The sequence below is a fragment of the Neolamprologus multifasciatus genome, chromosome 7, assembly GCF_963576455.1.
Source record: "Neolamprologus multifasciatus chromosome 7, fNeoMul1.2, whole genome shotgun sequence".
Classification (NCBI taxonomy): Eukaryota; Metazoa; Chordata; class Actinopteri; order Cichliformes; family Cichlidae; genus Neolamprologus; species Neolamprologus multifasciatus.
Genome location: NC_140445.1, coordinates 41,921,554 through 41,946,126, shown reverse-complemented (window position 1 = coordinate 41,946,126; position 24,573 = coordinate 41,921,554). Strand labels below are relative to the sequence as shown.

The 24,573-nt window shown below is 41.1% G+C and overlaps 2 protein-coding genes across 2 annotated transcripts in view; both read left to right on the top strand.

Moving 5' to 3' along the window:
- The window catches only part of LOC146514961 (sodium- and chloride-dependent betaine transporter-like), a 33,814-nt gene extending 16,309 nt beyond the window's left edge, over positions 1–17,505 (top strand). The window contains exons 3-14 of the mRNA XM_085167303.1: positions 494–631; positions 2,179–2,290; positions 2,408–2,540; positions 5,314–5,448; positions 5,636–5,739; positions 6,505–6,629; positions 6,755–6,867; positions 8,722–8,859; positions 9,491–9,593; positions 12,579–12,679; positions 14,887–15,057; positions 17,396–17,505. Coding sequence (XP_085023429.1) covers positions 494–631; positions 2,179–2,290; positions 2,408–2,540; positions 5,314–5,448; positions 5,636–5,739; positions 6,505–6,629; positions 6,755–6,867; positions 8,722–8,859; positions 9,491–9,593; positions 12,579–12,679; positions 14,887–15,057; positions 17,396–17,497 — 1,475 coding nt within the window. The 3' untranslated portion in view covers positions 17,498–17,505. The remainder of the gene's footprint in view (positions 1–493; positions 632–2,178; positions 2,291–2,407; positions 2,541–5,313; positions 5,449–5,635; positions 5,740–6,504; positions 6,630–6,754; positions 6,868–8,721; positions 8,860–9,490; positions 9,594–12,578; positions 12,680–14,886; positions 15,058–17,395) is intronic.
- A 5,203-nt stretch (positions 17,506–22,708) lies between these two features.
- LOC146514960 (uncharacterized) lies at positions 22,709–24,573 on the top strand. The gene is made up of 3 exons (XM_085167302.1): positions 22,709–22,887; positions 23,029–23,280; positions 23,856–24,573. The coding sequence occupies exons 1-3, from the start codon at positions 22,758–22,760 to the stop codon at positions 23,963–23,965; spliced, it is 492 nt and encodes a 163-aa protein (XP_085023428.1). The 5' UTR covers positions 22,709–22,757; the 3' UTR covers positions 23,966–24,573.

The window sequence follows — 24,573 nt, the reverse complement described above, 5'->3', positions numbered from 1 at the left end:
CTGGTTGAGGCTGTGGACAGGTGTCTTTTATACAGATGATGAGGTCAAACAGGTGCCATTCATACAGGTAACGAGTGGGGGACAGAAAAGCTTCTTACAGAAGACGTTACAGGTCTGTGAGAGCCAGGGATTTTCCTTGTTTGAGGTGACCAAATACTTATTTTCCACCCTGATTTACGAATAAATTCTTTACAAATCCTACCATGTGAATTCATGGATTTTTTTTTCACATTCTGTCTCTCACAGTTGAAGTGTACCTCTGGTGCAAATTACTGACCTCTGTCATCATTTTAAGTGGGGGAACTTGCACAATCGGTGGCTGACTAAATACTTTTTTGCCCCAATGTAGCTGCCATCTTTACTTCTTATTTTTGCCTAATTATTTTGCTTAACATTGACATGTTGTTGTTGTTTTTAGCTATATCAGTGCTCTGTCATATTACTGCTTAAACTGATTTATTTATTTTGTTTTTTGGATGCGTTCTCTCTTCAGGAGCTGGTTATTCTATCATCATGATCCAGCTATATTCCAGGGTCTACAGCATTGTTTTGGCCTGGGCCCTTCTCTATCTTGTTTACTGTTTCCGAGACCCTCTGCCCTGGGCTACCTGCAACAATTCCTGGAACACAGGTCAGATGATTTTTCCAGGCACCTTTTTTTCTGACATGTCCTCCCACACTCTACAGCTAGGAAAGCAGCTAGCCTATTTATATGCTCAAGCTATACCTTTCACCACAGAACAAGTCTCAATGCTTCAATGCTGTTTGAATGTGTTAGCAAACTGAGCTGTTAGATTGGACTTCAATCGGGTCAGCATAATGCATCCTCTCAGAATGGTGCAGGCAGCTTTAGAGGGCTGATTTAAGGCTAAACATTGATCAGGCATAATAGTCTGACAGGTAAAGTGAATAACACTGATTATCTGATATGTTAAAGAGCAAGTGCAGATTTTTTTTCTCAAAGTAAACATGCTAGAAGCAGAAAAAAAATCTGCCTGGGAAGCAACAGTAGTAAATCAGTGACAGGATCACGGGTGGCCAAGGCTCACTGATGCATGAGAGGAGTGAAAACTGCCCCCAAAAAGTTAATTCTAGTTCTCACAGAAAGGTGTCAGAATACACAGAGCATCACAGTTTGTTGTATATGAGGCTGCATAGCTGCAGACCAGTCTGGGCGCCCATACTGACCCCTGTCCACCTAAAAGCACCAACAATGGGCACAAGTCAGCATCAGAACTGGACCACAGAGCAATGGTAGAAGGTTGCATGGTCTGATGAATTACAATTTCTTTTACATCAAGTGGATGGCCAGGTGCGTCTGCCTCGCTTACCTGGGGAACCTTTGACCTTGATACGAACCACCTACCCAAGCAGTGTTGCAGACCCCATACAGCCTTTGATGGAAACAGTACTCGCTGATGGCTGTGGTCTCATTCAGCAGGATAAGGCGCCCTGTCACAAAGCAAAAAATGGCTCAGGAACAGTCTGAGGAGCACAACAAAGAGTTTGAAGTGTTAAATTGCTAACATCCCTCCAAAATACCCAAATCATCTTGCTACTTAGAGGACTTAAAGGATCTGTTGCTAACATCTTGGTGCACATACCACAACACACCATCAGGGGGACCCCAGGTCAGAGCTGCTTGACAATAAAAGAGCAACCAAAACAGTATCAGGCAGGTGGCCATGATGTTATGACTGAGTGGTGTATGTATAGCTGTTTAAGCAGTGCATTGTTATATGGTTGGTATTTCTACAATTTAGCCTCTGTACACCACCGCTGTGGATTTTAAATCAAAGTGTCAAGACACGATTAAAGTGCAGACTTTCAGCTTTAATTCACAGGTTTTAACGGAAGAATCACATTAATTGTTTCTGGCACTGATTCCAGGAGTTGAACTGGCCATGTACAAAGGCAAACGACTTTGTCGCTGTCCAAATACTTATGGATTGAAGTGGATACTTCTCATTACATTTCAATCACTTATAACTGATTCCTTAAGTTTCATGTGAATATAGATACATATTTGCGCTGTGTTGCAGCCAGTGTCTTGAAACAAACAAATATATGGTTTTTGTTGTTTTGTCCAGATTCAAAAACACCCATCACTCTTTTATTCACCAATGTTACATTCAAACAGAGGAACTAACCATTACATCGCTGAACTGATGTCCACAGATAGATGTGTGGACATTACCTCTGCAAACCAGACTGCAGTACACAGTGGCAACGCGACAATAGACTGGAAACTGGGAAATCTCACAACATCGTCAGTCTCAGAGTTCTGGGAGTGAGTCAGCTATTTTTACTTTTTTTCACATTACATGGCAGCTCATTTAACCAGAACTACACTATGTTCTTGTTAAATATTTATGCATAGCTAACCATCTCTGTTTACTCTCCACAGGAGACAAGTGTTGTCCATATCCGCAGGAATAGAGGAGCCTGGTGCAGTAAAATGGGAGGTGCTGCTTTGCCTCCTGGCCTGCTGGGTGGCCTGCTATTTCTGCATCTGGAAAGGCGTCCGCTCAGCAGGAAAGGTCTGTAAAGATGAAAAACCTATACTATGAAACTTTTCTGCAGAATGGGCAAAGTTTGACAGAGGAAGAAAACAGAGAAGAGCCATTTGAGATACATGCACAAGATTTTCATTGGGAGTTGTCCAGATGTCCTCCTGTCTTTTTGTCAATGCCACTTATCCAAACCAACATCGTAACAGGTTTCAAACCATCTTGTTCTTATATATTGGCCATTGGTACTCCTCCGCTCCCAAGGAGTGGAAGATTTTCACTTCCATGGCCTCTCACTCTCTAGGATTGTGGTAAATGTTTTCTATATAGCGTTTTTCTACTCTATTTGAGCACTCAGAGTGCTTTATACAACATCCCTCTTTCACATACAAGCATTTTTAAAGAAGTGCTTTCTATTTAATATTCACACTGATAAACTTATTGGAGAGCAACTTGGGGTTCAGTATCTAGGATATTGGTATATCTGTAGCAAGGATACTTGTTTAAAGACCAGAGTAGCTGGGAATCAGACCATCAATTTTCCAATTAGTAGATGACCTACTCCACCTCCTGACACGCCAGTTGTGTTTCGTGTCAAACAATGCACTGTGAACATGATCCAGACACCCTGCTATCTTCTCTCTGTTAAAGTTGATTTAAAATGGACTGAAGAGAAGTGGAAAACTGTTCTGTGGTCAGACGAATTCTAACTGGAAATTCCTTTTGGAAAACATGGACGCTGCATTGTTCTGAGCAGCAAGACAATACTAAACTGTGTGTGGCATCTACTACACCAGCATGACTTTGTAGCAGAAGAGCCTGGGTGTTGAACTCACCTGCCGGCAGTTCAGACCTTTCACCAACTAAAAACATTTCCTCACAAAAGAAAAACAAACATTACAAAGTGGACTCAAGAATGTTGAGCAGCTAGACTCCTGTATAAGACAAGAATGGGACAACCTTCCTCTCCCAAAAATCCAGAATCCGGTCTCCTCAGTTCCCAAGGTTAGGGTTAAGGTTAGGTTTGTGTTTACAGGCTGTTAAAAGAAGAAGGGATGCTACACAGTGGTATGCACCTTATTGAGATGTGTTGCTGATGTCAAATTCAGATTTGCAGATAATTACATTCTGTTTTTAGATTTTGCACAGCATCACAAAATTGTGAAATTTGAGCTATACATAGTGGTAAATTGAGACCCAGCTGGTGTAGTTTGTCAATGAGCTGAGACAACAGCGCTGAAATCAGAGCTTAGTCAAGAAATAACACCCCTATTTGAGCCCTGTCCTTCCAGATGGGTCAGGGCTATGTGGAGAACTAAAGATAAAGCATCCTTTGTAGATCTATTAGCTCTCGAAACCAACTGTTTTCATTTTACCAGCCAGTGTGACATCATTATGGGGGGAAACAGATCTGCCTTTTGGGTCAGTAATAGCTCTAATGCTTTTCTAAATGTCCCTGGTAAATGCAAAATTGTCTGCACATTTCCCGTAGATGTCTTTTAGAAGTTTTACTGTGGGCTGTTTTGTGACCCTAAATTTAGATGCTTGGTCATGTGCTTTCAGCAGGTGCTTCATCTTTTTGTTCATCTGTATTCTTGTCAATGGTGGTATTATTGACATGACTATGGATGTAACAATAAATAAATAAATCTTTCAGATCATCAAACAAGTCTTATTATTAGACAAAGATAACCAGAGTAAATAGAAAATGCAGTGTATAAATGATTATTTCATTTATTAAAGGGAAAAAAGCTCTCAAACCTACCTGGCCCTGTGTGGAAAAGTTATTGTGCCCCGCTCGTTCTGATTATTCCCACGCCTGATGAATCACCTGTTTGATAAACTGACAGACTATAAAAAATCTCCAAAACCAACACATCATGCCACAATCTAAGAAACACCTGAGGTCACAGACACTGACATCTATAAGTCTGGAAAAGGTTTACAAAGCCATTGCTAAGGCCTTAGTTACCATGGTGAAACCAATTAACCGAATCCTGAGAAAACTTGGAACAGTGGTGACCCTTCCCAGGAGCTGCCTTCCATCCAAAATTACCTCAAGAGCACAATGAAGGCTCATTTGGGAGGTCAAAAAAGAACCCACAAAAACATCTGAAAAACTGCAGGCTTCACTTGTCTCAGTTAAGGTCAGAGTTCATGATTCAACAGTAAGAAAGAGACTGGGGGAAATGGATCCATGGGAGAAATCCAAGGAGAAACCACTGCTGACCAAAAAGAACACAAAGGCTCGTTTGCTCATTTGCCAAAAAATAACTTGATGATTGACTTTTGGGAAAATATTCTGTGGACTCATGAGACAAAAGCTGAACTTTTTGAAAGGTTTGACTCCGTTACATGTGACATAAAACTAACACAGCATTTTATTAAAAGAACATCGTACCAACAGTTAAACATGGCGGTGGTAGTGTGATGTCTGGGGCTGCTTGCTGCTTCAGGACCTGGATGACTTGCTGTAATCGATAAACATCCTAAGTGCTTTCTGTCTGACATTCACACCCTTTGCTCCTGTTTATACATATTGGGAGACTGAGATAGTGTATTGCTATTGTTGAGAGTATCATACAAAAAAAGGAAACAAAGAGGGAGTTAGGAGACTGGAAACTGTGTGCAGACTCCAGGTCTCTACAGTTAATATATGGAAACAGAAAAAACAAAAAACAAATGACTCAACAAATGAATAAAAATGATGTTGATACAAGCGGGAAAATGAAAGCAAAAAAGACAAAATACTACAGAATATTTCCTCATTCTGCCAAACAAAATGATTTCTGTCTGCTTTCAGGTGGTGTATTTCACAGCTGTTTTCCCTTATGTGATGTTGGCCATCCTGCTGGTCAGGGGATTGACACTGCCAGGTGCCTGGGAGGGCGTGGTCTACTATCTGTATCCAGATCCTTCTCGTCTGGCAGAGCTTCAGGTGGGGAAACCTTTGAACTTGTTCGAGATACGGCATTCGTGAAAGGACTTTTATTGTTTTATTGTATAATGCTTTAATCCTGGAAAGTTAAACCTTTTACTTGCGATCGGTTGTGCTGCAAAGTAACAACATCTCTGTGACTGCATGATATACTGATGACTTTATGTGTTTTCTAATCTTTGATCAGGTCTGGATGGATGCTTGTGCTCAGGTCCTCTTCTCGTATGGTGTTTCATCAGGGAGCTTGATCACACTGGGCAGCTACAACAGAAAACACAACAACTGTTACAAGTAATTAATGTGATCATTAACTCTTGTACCACAAGCCTGCCGACGGGCACATTTCACAAGCGTTCTTCAAATGACTGTAACTCAGTTAATGTTTAAGCTAGAGACAAAATTCAAATGGTTTTGGAAAGAAGAGAAGACGAGCTCAGCAGTGATATTTGTTGGAACATGGTAGCACTGCTCCAGAGTCCAGTGACCATAAACGGAGCCAGTGGTTCACTACCTGAGCACCGCACTTACTGTTACCTTCAGCAAATGCTTTGCTGCACAGAATCTGGGTTTCAATACAGTTCATGTTGTACATAGAAAGACAAATGAGATGTAGGTGTATATACAGGTTTTAGAGCAACATCCCATCTCATGCTACCGTCCAGGTCAAGTCTTCTTCAGAGAAGACTGTGCATATTTCAGCAATGCAATAATAAACTGCATAATGCTGCTATTCCAACACAATGGCTTGATAGTAGAACTGGCCTGCCTGCAGTCCACACTTTTGACCAGCTGAAAACATTTAGAGCATCTCTAAATAAAAACAGGACAAAGCAGAGCCAGGATTGCTGAACAGCAAGGATGCTGTATCAGACAAGAATGGGACAACATTCCTCTCCAGCAGCTGCTTCTCAGCTCACAGACGCTTATGGATTGCTACACAGTAGGAAGCGTCACCCTGTCCCTTTTTTTGAGGGACAGTGAAGTGACCACTGTCATCAAATACTCTTACTCAAACCTGCACTGTGTGTGTGTGTGTGTGTGTGTGTGCGTGCTCAGGGACAGTCTGTGGTTGTGTGCGCTGAATAGTACCACCAGCTTTGTTGCCGGGTTCACGGTTTTCTCAGCTCTGGGCTTCATGGCCTATAAACAGGGAATTCCTATTAACATGGTGGTGGAATCAGGTAGGAGAAGCTTTTGTATTTAGAAATTTTGTATCTTATCTTAACTGTCACAAATTTGTTGCAAACGATATGATACAAGTCAAACAGAGGCGACAGATATGTGAATGACTCTCATGTCCTCCCAGGCCCTGGGCTGGCATTCATTGCATTTCCTCAGGCTGCAGCCATGATGCCAGTTCCTCAGCTGTGGGCAGCATGCTTCTTCTTAATGCTCATTTTGTTGGGGATTGATACAGTGGTAAGGTAAAACTCTCATATGCTATTCCCCCAAAATCTTTTCGTTTAACTTACTAAGACTTGTCGCGGCCGCTCAGGCTGCTTCACTGCAAACACATGAATCAAAAATACTTTGTTTGAATAATGACACCACTTAAAGAGCACTTCATAACATCACACTGACTTATGAAACTCCTAAAAATCCTGTTTGATTTTTTTCTCACCCTCCTATTCTACCTACATATTTAGTTGTCATAGTAAACTAAATGGATACTTTAAAAAGGGCCCTTTTTCTGGCTTTATTAGATAAGTACAGTGAAGACTTGACAGGAAAGTGGAGGCAGAGAGAGGAAGACATGTGGCAAAGGGTCTAAAAAAGGTTTTATGTATCAGGACACAAAAAAAATTGTTCAATTCAATTTAATTTTATTTATAAAGCGCCAAATCACAACAATAGTTGCCTCAAGGCGCTTTATATTGTAAGGTAGACCCTACAGTAATACATACAGAGAAAAACCCAACAATCGAATGATCCCCTATGAGCAAGCACTTTGGCGACAGTGGGAAGGAAAAACTCCCTTTTAACAGGACGAAACCTCCGGCAGAACCAGGCAATATTATCTGGTCCTTACCAGGATCTAAAATTATCATAAGCAAGATTTTTAGAGTTTATACCATGTAATTATCAGTTCAACAAAAACAAAACGGAGCAACTTGCCCCTAACCAGTGGCTGGACTTTAAGACACTTTTGCATAAATGAATGTAAACCTCAATGAGCTGACCTCACTGCTGTAAAAAGACTGGGCCAGAATTCGTCCACAACGATCTGAGACTAATAAAGTCATACATAAAAAAATAAAAAAAATTACTTCAATTGCCAAAGATGTTCCAAAAGCTAACTTGTTATGGGGTCCACTTAGTTTTTTGTTAAATAAATAATTACACTGTGTTTCATGCAGTGTCGTTCATCTGAGGTTGTATTTATGTTATTTTGATTCCCATCAAGCACCGGATAACTTTTCCTATGTTCTGATACCTAAAACCTTAGAAATGAAACTCTTTGGTCTCTCTCTTATTATTTTGTCCAGAACTGATAATGCAACAATATACAAACTGAACTGTGGTTTACTGTCAGAGCTTGTGACAGTGGATGCACATGTAGTTAATTTTTCTTGTTCCAATGCAGTTCAGATAGTATCCATACAAATCCGAAATCCTTCTGTAGTAACAGGGTTGAGAGGAATGACAGCTGAGTTTAGGAGGTGCCATACAGACACAATATGACTCCTGTAGTTCAGACACCAGTAGTGTTCTGTTGAGATGTTGTTACCATGCATCTGAGCTCAGCAGCTTCCCAGTGCTGTAATTAGCTGAGTGTTTGTTAAACACCATAGTTTTTGTGGACATTTTTAAGGGCTCCTTCACCTGAAACCTTCTGGTATCATTCGTCATTTCTCTTCCACTACTAAAGTAAGCCCTCGTGTTTACAAGTGTGAAGAAAAGAAGAGTGATTGAATATCCAGCCAGCATTATGACAGAAGCTTGTTGATGGCGAGCAAAAGGACCTGAACATGGTGCCACATGCTAAGGGACATTTCACTAAATATTAGTAGGGATGTATGTATATGTATACTTTTGACTCAGTGTGCATTAAAGAAAATCCTAAATGAATCTTTAAAGTCATTAAAGATCCTGGAAAAACAAAAGCTCAAGAAATGATTAAAAGCCCCAAATTACCATGGCTCTCATGCCCGTGGATCTAAACTGTATTCTCTTTCATTGTTGTCTTGACCCACAAAGAAGAAAAACCATCCTTGACTTTATTCTCCTTCACTGTCATTTATTATTTTTTTCAACCCTGTGTGCGTGTGCTAGTTTACAGGTTTGGAAACTATAACATCATCAGTGATTGACATGTTCCCAGGACAGATGCGCAGACCTTGGCGCAGAGAAGTCTTCCTCATAGTCTTCTGCTTAGTCTGCTTCATCATACAGATCTCCCTCACCACTCAGGTACAGCACAGGACAGCTAACACGCAACAGATTTACATAGGAGTCGAAATACACCTTTCAGTTAGGGGTGCAACGATACTCGTATCGATATTGAACCGTTCGATACAGTGCTTTCGGTTCGGTACGTATATGTATCGAACAATACAAAATTTTTAATTTATTTTATCAACTTTTCTTCTGACGATGCTGTCTGTGTTGAGCGCTCAGTGGATCTGCTTTCGACTACTCCGCCTAGGCTGCACTGTCGAGCGCAGATCCACTGAGCGCAGCGAGATGCTGCTGAGAGTATACCCCAGAAGAAGCGTATAATAGTATAGCATATTAATATAGTATAGCTTTTATTTTGGAAAGAGCCATTTCTCTGTAATAAACTCTCTTTTCTAAAGATGAGTGTTTTCTCAATCAGATAGAATTATTATTTTATCGCCTTGTTGTTTCAGCAACATTAAATTTAAAAACTGTACATTTGAGTTAAAATATATATTTATAATTTTAATAAATGACAAATTAAAAAAAGCATTAACATTTTTTTGTATCGAAAAAATATCGAACCGAACCGTGACTTTTGTGTATTGTTGCACCCCTACTTTCAGTGTATATGTACACGATGTCACTGTGGTCTGTTGTCCAGGGAGGAGTCTATCTGTTCCAGCTAACTGACCACTATGCTGCTAATGGAGCATGTATATTATTCGTGGGTCTGCTCCAATGTGGGGCTGTTGGCTGGGGCTTCGGTAAGTACTGAATTCCTCGCTATTAGCCTTCGTTATCAGGAGGCAGAAAATACACAAAGGGCTGGATTTAAATTGTAAATAGGTAATCAGAGTTATTAAACACCTCAGTCTTCACTGAGGTTTTTGGCTTTAAACTATAGTTTAGGAGAATCTTTCTTTTGGGGACAAACATATTCTGATTTTGAGAGTGAGAGTAAAAATTAAATACCACTGTCATGTCAGTGTGGTCAATGTAAAGCTATAGTCTGCAGTTAGTTTACAGAACCTAAAGAAGGCTTTGGTACTGAAAACGTTTATTAATAATTCTTATTTCAAACCTTTAAAGGCTCATGAACTGCATCAAGGAGCCTGTTATAGTCAAGACCACATATTTTTGAACAGTGATGCAGTTTTTGTGATATTGCATCTTTGTACTCCACTGTAGTGGATTTTAAATCAAGCAATCAAGATGTGATTGAAGTGCAGATTTTCATCTTTAACTCAAGGGGGTTAACAAAAGCACTGTATTAACTGTTTAAGAAGTATAGCCAGTATTATAAACAGTCGCCCTTTTTCACTGGATCAAAAGAATGTGCGTAACTGACAGACAGTTTCCTGAAGTATTAACTTTTTTAAGAAAAATGTTTTCACAACATTTAACCAAGGCAACAACACTCATGAGGCATTGTTATGGAAGGAGGTGTATGGCTGCCAGTGGAAGTGGGTCACTGGTGTTTGTTGGTGATGTGACTCCTGATAGAAGCAGCAGGATGAACTGTTGCAGGGCTGTACTCTGCTCACATTTAGACTAATGCTGCAACACTGAGCGAAGAGAGCAACCCAAAAGTTTCTCAAGGTAAATAAATGGGATATTCCTCAATGGCCGGTTTAGTAACCTCATCTAAACCCAAAAACAGCAACTGATGTTGTTCGCAATAAAGACCTAATGGAGTATTTCAAGTGAGGAAACAGAATTTGGTTTCTTTCTATTTACAGTGTTCCAGAAAGTTTGCACCTAAAAATCTCATAAGCCCACATTTAACTCACAACAGAATACTGAAAACATGTTTAAACTGAGGAATATAAATTAAGAAAAATAATCTTCTTGAATTTGATAGCAGCAACATAAAGCTGAGGAGAGCAGCTGCTGCACTTTTATTAGAGGAATGTTGCTGATAGAGGATTGTAGCGTCTCTACAGTCGTGGCCCTTCTTTGTTAGTTTTCATTTCATGATGCTCCAAATGTTTTTATGAAGTCAGAGGTCTGAACTGCATGCAGGCTAATTCAGCACCCAGACTCTTATGCTATCAAGCCTTTACTATTGTACTTGTGATAATGAGACAAATAACATTCCCAGTGAGCAGAAGCAAAGAGCAGCAGACAGTTTTTAAAGGTCTATTGGTTAAACAGTAAATAATGGGAGTTAATGAAAGGGCACAGGAGGAGATCCTCAGCTCCACAGATTTATACTCAGGGAGTCAGAGAGGACACACAATGTTAGCAGGGCAGAATGAAATAGGTTTAATAGAGACTGTGTGTGCACTAGAGACTATGTGCAAACATATAATCTTCCGGGGTTACAATAAAACCAGGTGAGAAGTTGACAAGGAACTGAAGGAAACGAGAAAAGTCAAGGTTACTTCCTCAACACGTGTAAAAAATCTCAAGGAATGAGAAGAGTCTAGTGTTCAACATAATGAAGACAATGATTTTTTGGAGAATTGTTGCAACGAAGCTGCACAGCGCAAAGTGGAAAGCATCACAGGATGATTTCCAAAGCTGCGAAATGAATTTGTCATGGTTTCAGCTGTGTGGCAGGCAGGAATTAGACCCAAACGCAAACTCACGGGGACACGGGGGATAAACTCAAAAGCACAGCTTTATTGCTGGAAAAACAGATCACAAGTAATACAAAACTAAACTGGGAAAAACTAAATATAAAGCGCACCGGGAAACAAGGAGAATCACACACAGCATGAGGGAGAACACGACACAGAACTGAGGGAGACGCGGACATAAATACACAGAGGGTTAACGAGGGAAGTAGGAGCACACGGGGAACACAGCTGACACAGATAATCGTAACGAGACAGGGCAGGAGTGAACACAACATGACGCATACTGACGAGAGACAGACAGGCAGCGAGAGAGCACAGACATAACGGGCTGGGGAAAACATTGAATGAAACACAAGGAGGGGAGACGAGGGCTCACAGATACACAGAGGGGCACACAGGGGGTAAAAGTCACAAGGGGAAATCAAATAAGGAACAACTTAACAGAGCAACCCAGGAACCATGGCCTAAATGAAGAACAAAATACAAGAATACATGAAAACTAAGAATGCTGGGCCAACATGGCCCAGGATCATGACAGAATTTTCTTCTCTCAGAAATTTTACCTAGTGCGATACTATCTAAATGGAAAACATGCTGAATGAGTAGCTGGGCTGTTTCTAGTGCAGTGGGCAGTTTTGGGAGAGTTAGGAATTATGCTAAATCTGTGAATGACTGTGAATTGGTTTATGAGGTTTGTAAATCATTGCATTCTTTTTTTCCATTTTACACAGACTTCCAACTTTTTTGGACTTGGGGGTTGTATTTTGGAACCTTTGAACGTAACTGGACTTTGTATACAAATGGCAGCAAATTCTAAAGAGTCAATTCAAATTAGTTAAATTAAGTTTGCACTTCTTCAATCACATCTTGTTTGACTTACAGAGGAAAACACAAAATAAAAAAATGTGTTACTGTCCAAAACCTTTGGACCTAACTGTACATAAAGTCCTTTGGTAGGTAATATAATATAATGCATATAATATAATGTAATATGTTATACCAATACATTTTTCTACAATTGCTTTAACATACAGCAAAACTGCAAAAGGGATCCTTTTTGAAATATTTACTTTTAGTTTCACTGTCATAATTCCAATACATGCTCTTACTTGTAAAAGTTTTAAAGAATTAAAGTTTAGTTTAATAATTGTTTTGTACGTCATTCAGGGGCTGAACGGATGTGCGATGTAGTTGAAGATATGACAGGACACAGGCCATCGGTATTCTTCAAGCTGTGCTGGCGTTACTTCACCCCCCTGATCTCTGTGGTGAGTTACACATTGTTAAGATTTGCAGGAGTGACATTTTTTAAGCTACTTATTAAAACATTTATTTGCAGCTGATTCAGGATAAATGTTACAGAAGGCAAAGCCTGTCGTTTTAAGGGTGATCTAGCCATGGTTTATTGCACAGTGCCTGTATACTAGACAACGTGATCCAGGAGTATGTCTGTTTGCATTGTTCACGGAGCAGTGCTACATCATTAGACAGAGATTCAGCTGCTTTGAGTTGTAGTTCATTTAAAGGTTTTAGTGGCAACAGCTGTGAAGATGAAGATGGCCCCAACACTGCCAGTCAGGAAGAATTTGATTTTGTGCCATTGATGAACTTAGGAAACATGTCTAGTTTGTGTCTCAGAGAAGTTGGGACTGATTACAAATCTCATGCACTACCCTCTGTTGTCTCAACAACGCTATAAATAGCTGGAAGCCAAAATTTGCACTCCCACAGTGGACCTCAGCTGTGCAGTTTTATGCAATAAGTGTCGGCATGTGATGTGAAAATGAGTAAAGCAAATCAAATAATTTTGGTTTGGTTGGTGTTTCTACAGATTTTATTGTTATCAAAACAATCATGTCTGAGGTTTGTCCAAATGTGGTGTTTCTAACTGGCACATATTGTCCAGTAGTGATTTTCTTTTAGTGCTGGAACCTAGATTGTGAAAATTTTAATCCCGGTAACATAGATTGTGTTAAGTGTAGGCTGTGTGCAGGCAGGAGTGGTAGTAGGAGGACCCAATGTGCAGAAGCTCAGAGGTGGAACGTGAACTCAAAACAGCTTTAATGCTGAACTCACAGGGGCAACAAAACTAGGAATACAAAATACACTTACGCAGACAGAACACACACAGCTAGATAAGGGTAGATCGCAACACGGACACAGAGAAACACAGGGCTTAAATACACAGAGGGAGCAGTCAGGGAATAGGTAACAGGATGGAAACACAGCTGGGGCAAATCAGGCCTAACGAGACAAAGGAAGCAAAACCAGACACATTTACATAAGACACAGACTTTCAAAGTAAAACAGGAAACATAACACAGACTGAGCTTACAGACACAGACTCACAGGCAGGCACTACAACAGAGGGAACAGAGACGTGGGACCAGGGCAGACACAGACACTGACTGGACACGGGGATATAGCAACTGAGGATTACACCGAGACATAAACCATAAGAAAGAACTCTAACAAAGAAACCAAAGACTAGAAATGATAAATAATATAATAAACTCAAAACCCTGGGTCAACGACCCAGGCATCCTAACAGATTGCCTTCAGATCAGTTCAGTGTATAACACATTGCAGGGTAATAGACAAAATATAATATTATATTTGTAATTTAAGTAGAATTTGTATAAAGAACACGTGAGACTTTTTGTGGATTTGCTGCACAAGCAACACAAGAGCTGCTGTTCACCAGCAGCTGTAAACCTGGAGATAAGACAAAGAATGATGGAACTGATAAGCCAGCTTGTAACATTCAAAAAAAGGACCATTTGTGTCTTGAATGCTTCATTTTGATGATTTGGGCTCATAGCTAATAAAAATCAGGAACTCACTATTTCATTATATTAGAACATTACATTTTGACTTTGAGTAAATTGGTGTTCAAACAGCATGTATAGCATGTTTCTCTCTGTCCAGCACACGGAGCAGGGTAAACCCCAGAAGACCAGTGCTAAAAATTCTGGCTGTTCACAGTTTGCTGTATTCATGGAAATTTGACTGGAAAGGGAAAGTATATTAGGAAAAGGTGTACAAAACACAGGAAGGATTGCAGCCAAGAGGGCTGGTGACAGAGCATCAAGAACCACCACACAGAGATTTTCAGGAGAGGAACTACAATTGTCACATTCTTAATATCAAGCTACTCGTGAGGCAGAGATGATGTCAGAAGATGGTGACTGACTGTTGCTCAGTGGCCCAAAGTCATCTTGTCCTCAGGCTTAACATTTAAGATGGAGAACCATGTGACTGCATGCATACAACTAGTATAGTAGCATGTTAAAAACGAAAGAAAATTTAATTAAAAGAAAAAGTTGTAAAGGAAAAATCATGATTAAAAACAGTGTAATTTCTGAATGAAAAGTTGCACATGTTGGTTGCTAAGGAAACAGTTCTTCTATACTATCTGTTCATATGCTTGATGATATTAGTGCTGCCTGTTTATTCTTGTGTTACTTCCTTAAAGGTTTGCTTCGTCGGCTTCTTTCTGGACTACCAGCCCCTGACATACAACGAAGGCTACATGTACCCAAACTGGGCCTACCATCTGGGCTGGGTCATGGCCCTCTCCTCTGTGGTTGTAGCACCCATCTGGGCTGTTAGCAAGATCTGCCTCAGCAAGGGCCCCCTCAGAAAGGTAACAGCACTGATACAATTCTGACTTTTCTTTCCAGCGATATATTTATGAAACTTTCAACATAAACTAGACACTAATAAAGAAAAAAAACCCTTCTGATAACATCTCTGTCCAAAGTGACATTTGAGGAAAAAGGCATAATCACAAGCAAATCATTTCATTTCATGGGTGCAGGTATTCATTGTGACTTGCCCAAAAGAAGAAGGGGCCCAGTGTGATTGATCACTTTGAAAGCAGTGATGCCACAGCCTACGACAATTAACAACTGACAGTGGATTACTTTAATGTTCAAGAAGTCATAAAAATTGGTGTCTTCTAAAGCAAGTTCTGGTTCTGATCCCTCTGTACTCATTAATCTGTTGTATAATGTCAAATACGTTTTATGATTAAAAAATAAACAATTGAATTAAATTTTATTTATATAGCGCCAAACCACAACAACAGTCGCCTCAAGGCGCTTTATATTGTAAGGTAGATCCAACAGTAACACATACAGAGAAAAACCCAACAATCATGCGAGCCCCAATGAGCATTCACTTTGGCGACAGTGGGAAGGAAAAACTCCCTTTTAACATGAAGAAACCTCCGGCAGAACCAGGCTCAGGGAGGGGCGGCCATGTGCTGCGGCCGGTTGGGGAGAGAGAAGGAAAACAGGATAAAGACATGCTGTGGAAGAGAGACAGAAATTATTAACAAATATGCTTTAAAACAATACTTATTGCCGCCATGGTGTGCCTCAGTTTAACACTGAAAACTGAACTTGTCCATCACAGCCCCTGTGATGCAAACTGCTAATTTAAAGCTTATAGCTGGGGTTAGGCTCGGGTTGTAGATCATCTGCTACATGTAAGGTTGCTGGTTCAATCCCTGGCTCCTCTGGTCTGCATGCTAAATATTCTTGGGCAAGATACTAAGTCCAAGTTGCTCCCCAATGCATCCCTTAGAGTGTGAATGTTAGATAGAAAGCACATGTGTAGAAAAAGCATAGAAAAAAGTGTTTGTGTGAATTGGTGAATGAGACAAGTGCTTGTTGGCCCTGTTGTGCTCAGGTAGAGTAGAAAAGTTTAAGAACCAATTCCTTTGCCAGTTACAGCACAACAGGGCCTGTCTAAATGGTGTAGCTATAGCTGATTATTCTGTGTAATATATGGCACATTACGAAAACCCTGCCTTCCAGTTGGAAATCTGCTCAAGTCTTTATCATCAACTTCTTTTATCAAACTGCCATTTTTTAAAATTTTACATATGATATTTTAGGATTAAATATTAGCAACTCTTTTTGACATCATATTGTCAAAACGTTTAGCTGCTTTTTGAAAGAGTATAATTAGAGCATCATTCAGACAATGTGGAAGGCTTATTTGGAAATGTCTTTGTGTAACTTTTGGTTTACCTCTTAAAACTACCCTTGTCTTATTAATGGAACTTTACAAATACAAAACTGGATGCAAAATCTGACATCTAACACAGGATTTGTGCACAACAAAGTACCAGCTTGAGACAAATACTGCCTGGGCTTTCATGCTGTAGCCATTTTGGACACTTTCACTGAGCAGTGCCTTCTCAGGTGGCTTTGGCTCAGAAGATAGAGCATGTTGTTTCAGGCCAGACCGTTCTCACTCCCTAGGCGTGAGAACGTGTTGTTCAGGCAACTGTTGATGTTGTGCATATAAATAACATTGAATTGAAAAATTGAGTTGAAAGATCAGTGCTTCAGTCCTCGTCAATAAGACAGTGTGACTTAAAATCTAAAGATTGGCTTGAGTCCCCAGTAAGTATACTCTTTCAGGAGTATGAAAGCATTTGCTTTCATAAATGCTTTCCCAACTCTTGAGCGATCGTGGCTCAAGAGTTGGGAGTTCGCCTTGTCGTCGTTGTGTCCTTGGGCAAGACACTTCAGAGGTCAGTGGTCAGAGGGCCCGGCGTCCGGCAGCCTCGCCTCTGTCAGTGCGCCCCAGGGTGGCTGTGGCTACAATGTAGCTTGCCATCACCAGTGTGTGAATGTGTGTGTGAATGGGTGGATGACTGGTTGTGTAAAGCGCTTTGGGGTCCTTAGGGACTAGTAAAGCGCTATACAAATACAGGCCATTTACCATTTCCATAATTGCATCCAGTTAATAATGGATGGCAATACGGTTCCCATTTCTGTATCTCCCTCCCCTCCAGGGTCACAGTCTGCTTCCATGTTCATGCCATCACTGACTGTTTTCATCAGTGAGCTTCACCTGCTTCATTGTTTTCATGCTTGTCCTGCCAGAAATCAACATCGTTTTCTATATTTTACATCTCTTTGACCATCTTTCTCTTTGTCTGTTTGTCATTTTTATTTTTACAACAGCGTGTGATCGATATCTGGAGCCCTGTTGATGCCCCCATGGTGAGACCAGAAGATATCCAAAATGAATTAGAGATTAAAGCAGTGTCACTGAGTTCTGAGTAGAGAGAGTATTTCTGATGCACAACATATTAATCTATGTATCCATATTCTTTACTTAATAAATATTACTAGAAAATAAAGCTTTGACATTTGAGTGCTCAGATAAATCTGCGTCTTGGTCATTTACCCTTATAATAGCACTTGCAGCACCTTCTCTAATAATGAGGGGAAAGTCTGATGACTGTCCTTTTGGCACTTATTACTAGGGATGGGTATCGTTTAGGTTTTATCTGATACCAGTACCAAACCGGTACTTTTGAAACGGTGCCGGTGCTTAAACGGTGCTCAAACCGGTGCTTAAAGAGTGGAGAACACAAAATTTGTCCAAAAACCTCTCATGTTTAACTGTTTTCCACTTTTTCTTTGGTCATTTTAGCTTTTTTGGCCAGGGTGAAGGGAGTAGCTGCCATGAAACAAGAAGACAGCCGCATGTAGCTATGATGATGTTTGCTAGTTCACCTTACCTGCATTAATGTAATAACGTGGTTAGCATACTCAACGTAAATTACACACGAACAACATTAAGCTACTCACGCAGAGAAGAACGGCTGCTGCTGCCATCATCATCCGTCATCATTTCTGCTACACTGGCAGGGCTAGGGGCCAGGACTCTCCTCTTCGGGTTTTGGGGGGATGTTGCTAACTCCGGCTCCGATAACAGGCAACCAACCCGCAGTAGATGTGCACGGTGTGAGGTCTCGCAGCAAGCTATCAAATACGGCGCATTTCTCGGCTTTTAACAAAATGCTATACATCGCCAGGTGTTTCATCGGATTTGAGGTGTTACCTCCTTTGCACAGTATCACAGTATCAGCTTAAAGCACTTGTTGCAGGCTGCTGAGTTTGCATCTTTTGCTGTGAAGTACAGCCAGACTTTTGACCGCTTCGCCTTGGGCATTTTTAATCTGTAGCTCTGCTCTAAAAGAACGTACGTACCTGGGCCCGCCTACTATCCTCGGAAACGTAAAATGATTGGCTAGAATCTAAAGTGTATCACAGCTCAAGAAAAAAAAGCACCGAAATGAAGCACCAAAATGTGCGCTGCTTTTTGGTCTGGTTACTACCATTTATGGCAGAACCGGTGCCCTTCCCTACTTATTACACATTAGAACACTGGAAGTGGATTTACCTTAACATCAATTAATTTACATTCCTCAATCTTTGTCTAGTTCACAGAGATGAGAAATACCAGCCCAGTATATATTTAATTGGCATGGTTTTTTTTAGTGAAAAATAGTTGCAGCAAATTCTCTTGAGGTGTCTCAGCTACTGCTGCCTCTTCTTATGTCACTGAACCGCTCTGACTTCAACCTAGGGGCCAGCAGAATGTGGTGCTGCACATACCATGTACAGAGACGTGTACATGCATGCAAAAGATTATAGGCATACCTAGGTGGCTCCAATCTCATCAGATAAACCGCTCTCCCAGTCTTCATGTTCACTGGTCTTAAGTTGCACTTCCTCACAACAATGAGAGTTCAACATTTAGTTCAGAAGACATGACAAAAGTAACAGTTGAATTTAATTCTATTCAGTTCAATTTTATTTATATTGTGCCAACATTTGCCTCAATGGTCTTTATATTGTAAGTTACAGAGCCTTTAATAACACGGAGAAAAATACATCAAAAATCAAATGGCCCCTTATGAGCAAGCACTTGGCAACAGCAGGAAGGAAAAGCTCCATGCAGCATATGGTCACCTGCTCACCCACTGAGCTAAACCGGCACCACTAGGAAAAACTCCTTTTTAATTCAATTCAATTCAATTTTATTTATATAGCGCCAAATCACAACAAAAGTCGCCTCAAGGCGCTTCATAGATACAGAGAAAAGCCCAACAATCATATGACCCCCTATGAGCAAGCACTTTGGCGACAGTGGGAAGGAAAAACTCCCTTTTAACAGGAAGAAACCTCCGGCAGAACCAGGTCAGGGAGGGGCGGCCATCTGCTGCAACCGGTTGGGGTGAGAGAAGGAAGACAGGATAAAAGACATGCTGTGGAAGAGAGACAGAGGTTAATAACAGATATGATTCAATACAGAGAAGTCTATTAACACATAGTGAGTGAGAAAGGTGACTGGAAAGGAAAAACTCAATGCATCATGGGAATCCCCCGGCAGCCTACGTCTATTGCAGCATAACTAAGGGAGGATTCAGGTTCACCTGGTCCAGCCCTAACTATGTGCTTTAGCAAAAAGGAAAGTTTTAAGCCTAATCTTAAAAGTAGAGATAGTGTCTGTCTCCCGAATCCAAACTGGAAGCTTGTTCCACAGAAGAGGGGCCTGAAAACTGAAGGCTCTCCCTCCCATTCTACTTTTAAATACTCTAGGAACAACAAGTAGGCCTGCAGAGCGAGAGCGAAGTGCTCTAATAGGGCGATATGCAGGGCTGGACTGGGACAAAAAATCGGCCCGGGCATTTTGACTAGAGACCGGCCCACCAGGTATTATAGGAAAAACCATAAAGCCTTTGAATGAAAACAAACGCTGTTGTCACAGTGATGTACACTGTCTCGTTGGTATATATGTATCAGTCTAATAAACTTAAACCTACACCATCCTCCCTATTCTGGTATTCTAAACAGTACCCGAAAGTAGACTGCTTGGTCGAGTTAACCTCCTAAACTATCTAGAACACATGGTGAAAACCTGAAATTAAGACAGAGAAGACTAGAGGTGAGACATGATTATTACTGATTACTGATGACAGATTTAGATATATTTTTCATAAACCATTTCGAGGATGCCAATGTTCACATTTTGGACAGAGAGGACAGATGGTTTGAAAGAGGAGTGAAAGAAGCCATCTATGTCCACTGTGAGCAACCATCTTTGAACAGAGGCGGTGGTTTACGACACCAACTCTCTGCCATCTATAATCCAGTTTTGAGATCCCTCCTGTTGGATTATAATATTATTTTATGCCATGTTAGACCCCTAATTAAAGATTGTGAATTACTATGTAGTTTTAGTTTGCATTATTCTCCTGAATTAGAAGAAGGTGATAACTATTACATTTGTTAAACTGATTTGCATTACATTAGACTGCTGATTTATTGTGAATGAATGATATTGTTTTATGATGCATTATACTGCTGAGTTATAAGAAATACTGTTCGGAGAAAGTCATCGCCTTATTTGTCTGATTAGAAGAGAACAGAGCATACTGCCCCATCTCAGCAGGAGCAGATAAACAGGGAGCCAAGGTTGTAGCTTAGGCGCTGTGTGAGAGAAAGAATGTGAATGTTTAGGCTTTTATGATTAGGTGGGGGCCACTAGAGGCTATAAGAGTTTGATCAATGCTCCACCATTTTGAGATCTGATGCTGTCTGCTGTATGGTGTCCATCTCCCACGCGTGTTCATTAAATCGTCGTTTGACTCAACCCGGCCGGACCAGTGTTGTTAATTTGGTTTTTCCTCTTGTATCCATCCCCAATATTTGAATCCGTGACACTCCCCAGACACCTTAACGCCCACTTACATCTTGGGCCATCTGACCTCAGGAATTCGCATGATAAGGTGGGGCCAGGTTTCACAATGAGCTCACCCGAAACTCTGGCTAATTGGGACCCACACCCAGTTTCACACCTTGGCTCAGGCGATTAGAGGATCATCAGGGGGTCCTTTTGTCCCTCTGTGGGGGGACACTCCCACTAGGTTTATATCTGGGACTCTCCACCATTTGACCTTAGAACTGAAGAAGCTTCTCGGATGAGAGGTGAAACGTCTTCAAGTAACTTAAAGAAGTCCAGACGCTTTTCTTTGCAAGCTCCTTTGACTACGATGACCTGGATGACTGAGAACCTTCACAGACACATAAACCATTCATTTGCCACATCAATAAACAGCATGGCAGGGCAAAATATTTTTTCTAACATGGCAACCTTTAAAAAGTGAAAGGAGATAGAAAGACAGGTGAGAAAGAATAAAACTTAATTGACTTTTTAATGGCATTTTACACAGAGTACTGGTACAGTATCTAGAAAATGTGGGAAAATACTGGCAAAATCAGCTGATCACTGATCAGTTTCATGATTGAAGTAGAAACAGGAGAGGGAGGGGAGAGAATGAGAGAAGAAGAGGCAGCTGTGCAGCAAAGACAGAATAACTCCAGCTTTGTGTCTTTTTCATTGTAGCTGAAGTCCGGGACAAACTGTGGTCCTTTTCACCTCAATACGAAAAACGCGCAATATTTTCTCTGAATACGAGACAATTCCGTTTTTTACAGGACGGTTGGCAACTCTAATAACTAACCTTATAAATAAAATAAGATAAAACAGGTTCAACATCAATAACATCATAGCACCCGCCCAGCAGTATATAAACTCCACAAAATATGAAAACACAGGAATATTATTCCAGATTAAATAAACTAAAAACAAAACAAAACTTTAACTTTTTAAAAATTATGCAAGTTAGAAATATGAACATGCTGCCAAAACCCCCAGAAAAAATAAATGAAAGCATACACAAGGTTGGAGCCGCATGTAGACGGAGCTGGGCATTGCTTCAGGAATGGAACTAATAAACTGTGCGGGCCATTCAGTGTCGTACTTTCCCTGAGTGTATCATTGGTCGTGTCCAAATTCATGGGCTGCATCCTCCTGAGGCTGCATTTGTAGACCGATTACGTCACAGCGACGCGCCGAAGGCTGTCCAAATTCGTAGACTCCTCCGAATGCAGCCGACAAATGCGTCCTCCTTTTCCCCAAATTTGAAGGATGGGTCGGGTGTGTCCTTCGTGGCCTACCATATCCCAGAATTCATAGCGCGGCCCAGCCAAACTCCAGTTTCCAACAATGGCGGCCGCTACTATGTTTTAAAATTACTCATACTAATCTTTCTGGGTCACAAAATAAACTTTTAACATATTTTCAGGCGAAAAAGTAGCTGTGTAAACATCAAATGTCTGCTCGGTTTATCAAGATATTGCATATTTTCAAAAGTCATTCGATGTTTTCGGAGACGTCTGCTACCGACCAGCTCGATAGCTAGCCAGGAGCTCGAGGGTTACTGATGCGGCCGAGAACGGCACAACTCCCAGCACATAATTTTCAGATCACCGCGGACTTTCGCTACTCAGGTTAAACGTAATATATAAGTCACTTAGACAACGGTGTGTTCACACCGAACGCGATGGACGCGAATAGAGCGTCAGGTTTACATGTAAAGTCAATGGAAAAGCGCGATGACGCGCGATTGTGGGTCCCGCGAAAATTCGGAAGGCAGATCCAGCCAAAGCCCTTCATTCTTCATTCAGTATGGAGGAAAAGCTAATCAGTGCCGTGGCTAATCACCCGGAGCTATATGATGCTAGCTACTACTTCTACCGAGACAGGAATAAAAAGGACCTAGCTTGGAGGCACATAAGTGAGGAGATCGGGCAACCTGGTAAGTTCATTCCTTCTTCTTTTTAATTTTCAGACTGACCCGATGAACCCGCGCAAAAGCTAGCAAGCCCGCCTACTGTCCCGCTATTTTCCCACTGATGTACAAATACCTTTCCGCTAACAAGATAATGCGTTTATTCAGAGGACATCTGCAGGAGAAAGTGGAAGAGCCTCAGGGACACTTATAATAAGGAGAAGAAGACAGAGAAGGAGAAGAGGAGTGGGTCTGCAGCAGGATCGGGGAGAAAATGGAAGTTCTTCGCGGTCATGGGGTTTCTGGACCCCTTCCTCACCCCGCGGGAGACTAGCGGTAATATGGTGCGGACCGTGGAGAACTTCTCCCCCGAGGACCAGGGACAGCCCGAAGAGGCAGCAGGGGAGTGTCAGTCAGAAGGTATGTTTACATAGAGTTAATGTAGGCAGTTAATTTATGCGTGTTGTCATACAGGAACATATTTTGTTTATTAATAAACAGTATACAGTAGTCCCGCTGTTCATCCGTCACTGCCTCGCCTTTTCGCTGATTTTTTTTTTATGGCACCGTACAGCTTTCAACAATGCGCATTGCATTCTGCAGCCCAAATGACAAATCTCCTCCGTGTCGTGTCTCCTGCGCTTGCCAAACTTATCATGTTTGGTTTTGATAACCATCACGTCCAATAGAAAAAAACAGCACAAAAACACTCATAACTATGACCCTCATTCGGAAATAGACACCTGCACCAGGAGCAAAAAAGGCGCACAAAAGTGGCGCCGCAGACGGAGAAAAAGCGCGGCATAATACTTTTACGTTTTAAAATCGACAAAGGTTTTCACTTTGAGAATCAACTTGTGAGAACTGTGACTACTGTTCATGTGCTGCAATAAATGAGAGACCACTGTATATAATAAGTATATAAGTATATAATAATATAATATTCTCTATGACTATTGTCTTCAACCTGTTAACATTTAATATTGTCTTCATAGAGTCAAGTAATCATGCAGCAGAGTCCACCCCTGTCTCTTCTCCTGGCTCCCCAGTCCTTGGTCCCTCAGCTCCTGCTGCTGCACCCACAGGTATGAACATCAAGCACTGACAGCTTTTTACTTGCTTGAATTCCCTTGTGATCACCTTTACTAAATATCTACAACCAATCTGTTTATATCATGTTTTTTTCAATTTTGAAAATGAAAATCTAGTAGCAGCCTTCTCATTACTTTGTGTTGTTTTGTGCTGTGTTTTACAGGCCCACAGAGGAGGACAGCTCGAAGGCGGGCGAGGGACGGGTCCCAGGACGGTCCATCGGCGGTGGAGCTGGCCATCCTGGAGTCCCTAAAGAGGCCACGCCCGTCTCCAACTGAACATTTCCTCCTCGGCCTTGTTCCTGTTCTGGAGAGCATGCCGCCTCAGACACGAGAATTCGTGAAATTTCAAATTTATAAATTAGCTTTTGAAAACAGCACAGCTGTGTTAAATTTGGAAACATTGGACCCTAATGATCAGTAGTTTTCTGATGAGGCAGCAGCTCTCCAGGGCAGAAACAATGTTCTTATTTTTCTCCTCCTTCTCCCTGAGGCTCTTCCACTCCAAGCTGGGTCCTTTTTATTCCTGTCTCTCTGTAAATAGTTAAATTTCATATATTTATGATAAATGTTTTTGTTAATGAATTTATATTTTTTCAAATAAACATTTATAATGACAAAA